This window comes from Branchiostoma belcheri, unplaced genomic scaffold (assembly GCF_001625305.1).
Source record: "Branchiostoma belcheri isolate BF01 breed outbred unplaced genomic scaffold, Haploidv18h27 scaffold2, whole genome shotgun sequence".
NCBI classification, from domain to species: Eukaryota; Metazoa; Chordata; class Leptocardii; order Amphioxiformes; family Branchiostomatidae; genus Branchiostoma; species Branchiostoma belcheri.
The window spans coordinates 9,544,805-9,546,697 of record NW_017803490.1 but is presented as its reverse complement, the minus strand read 5'-3'; the positions used below and the strand labels follow the sequence as shown (position 1 = coordinate 9,546,697).

Sequence of the window (1,893 nt, the reverse complement as noted above, 5' to 3'; positions counted from 1 at the left end):
CAGGCGGTCCCGGCGCAGGTGGTTTGTGTGAGTGAGTTACTGTAGTTTTGATATTTACTCTGTTCTGTCCTACAGATCACAGGAGAAGGCATGCAGGCGGTCCCGGCGCAGGTGGTTTCCATCTCGGAGCAGCAGGGCGTGGCGACCGTCCGGTTTGAGAGCGCCGACAAGATGGCGATCAGCTCGGACACGCTTCAGGTTCCACTCACCCGGGTCCAGCCTCCCAAGGCAGAGGTAAGTAAACAACAAGAGTGGTGTTCAAAAAACACACTGGCGACGCTAGAATTATGCCAGTTGTGCAACACAGTTGTGTACACCTTTGAAAGCAGAGGCAAGGCCACAACAAGAGTGGTGTTTAGAAAGACACTGGCAAAGACACATTACACCCGGGTCTAGCCTCCCAAAGCAGAAGTAAGGCCTTGGACTTGTTCTTAGTTCTGAAAAACAACATCATCATGACAACACAGAGTCTGGAGAGTCATGACCTCTTTCCAGGCACTGCTGTTGGATCAGCTGTCCATATTATAATTTTCGTACTGATGTACAAGTAATCTGTGTAATAATACACAGTCTCACTCCTACTCATGACCATCCCCCCTCTACCTCTAACCCAGGCACTACCACTGGACCAGTTGTCAATGACAGAGAAGGTTATCGAAGCCCAGAAAGCCCTGCTGGTTCCACAGCCAGGACAGTGTGTGCCGGCTATCCAGGCTCCACTTCCTACAGGCACCGATGGCAGCTCCGCACTCATGGCAGCTGTCAGGGTCATGGCAGAGATCAGGACCAGGTGGGTACAACAGTCAGGGGTTCTTTGTCCCACAGGACCAGGTGGGTACAACAGTCAGGGGTTCTAGTCCCACGGGACCAGGTGGGTCAGGGGTTCTAGTCCCACAGGTGAGGTACATGTAGTGTGTGGGTACAACAGTCAGGGGTTCTAGTCCCAGTGGACCAGGTGGGTACAACAATTAGAATCATCCTGATTGTTATGTATGGAGATGGCAAAGCTAAACCTGTGTCCAGTGGTTCTGAATGTTGTTGTTTTTACTATATAATAGTAATCCTCGTCAGAGGTGAAGCATGATATCATGCTTTTTTGAATGTGAAGTAAGGTAATGTAATCATTATAATGTATCCTGCAGGTCGTGTATGGTGTTAGCGACCCACCTGGGTGACCGGAGCTTTGCGGCCAGGTTTGTGGAGAACTCCGCGTCAGTCCTGAACATCCTCCGCATCATGGCCGACGAGTTCACGGCAGGTCAGTCAGCAGCGCCCCCTGTCATGCCTGTTGGTGCTGCAGTTTGTAACATTACTTTGCAGTCTACACTTCATACATATAAAATGTTTATTTTTTAACAAGTGCTAATACTATATAGTCTGGTAGAAATCCTGCAAGACTAGTAGAAGTTGTATCTCCCCATTGTGCTGGGATAGGGTTAGGGCTGATGTTTATTGTTGATATTGATGTTTAGTGTTGATATTTATTGTTGTTAATTGTTGATGTTTGTTTCCTGTAGGAGAAAGACTTCCTGCTGTTGAGGCCCAGTGTGAGAGGCTGGGATGCGCATGTTGTACAGGGACTGTGCGCGCCCCCCTCCCCCACCCTCTGAGGGGCCAGGCAGACAGGTAACACAAAAAACAAACAAACAAACAAACAAACAAACATTCTACCAGGCAGACAGGTAACACAAACATCACAAAAACAAACGAACAAACAAACATTCTACCAGGCAGACAGGCAACACACAAGCATCACAAAAACAAACGAACAAACAAACAAACAAACATTCTACCAGGCAGACAGGTAACACAAACATCACACAAACAAACAAACAAACAAACAAACAAACAAACAAACATTCTACCAGGCAGACAGGTAACACAAACATCACA

At 47.7% G+C, this 1,893-nt stretch overlaps 1 protein-coding gene across 1 annotated transcript in view; it reads left to right on the top strand.

The window, feature by feature from the left end:
* The window catches only part of LOC109468536 (probable E3 ubiquitin-protein ligase HECTD4), a 56,130-nt gene that overhangs the window by 29,373 nt on the left and 24,864 nt on the right, over positions 1 to 1,893 (top strand). The window contains 3 exon segments of the mRNA XM_019766778.1: positions 76 to 234; positions 615 to 790; positions 1,143 to 1,258. Of these exon segments, the coding sequence (XP_019622337.1) occupies positions 76 to 234; positions 615 to 790; positions 1,143 to 1,258 (451 nt within the window).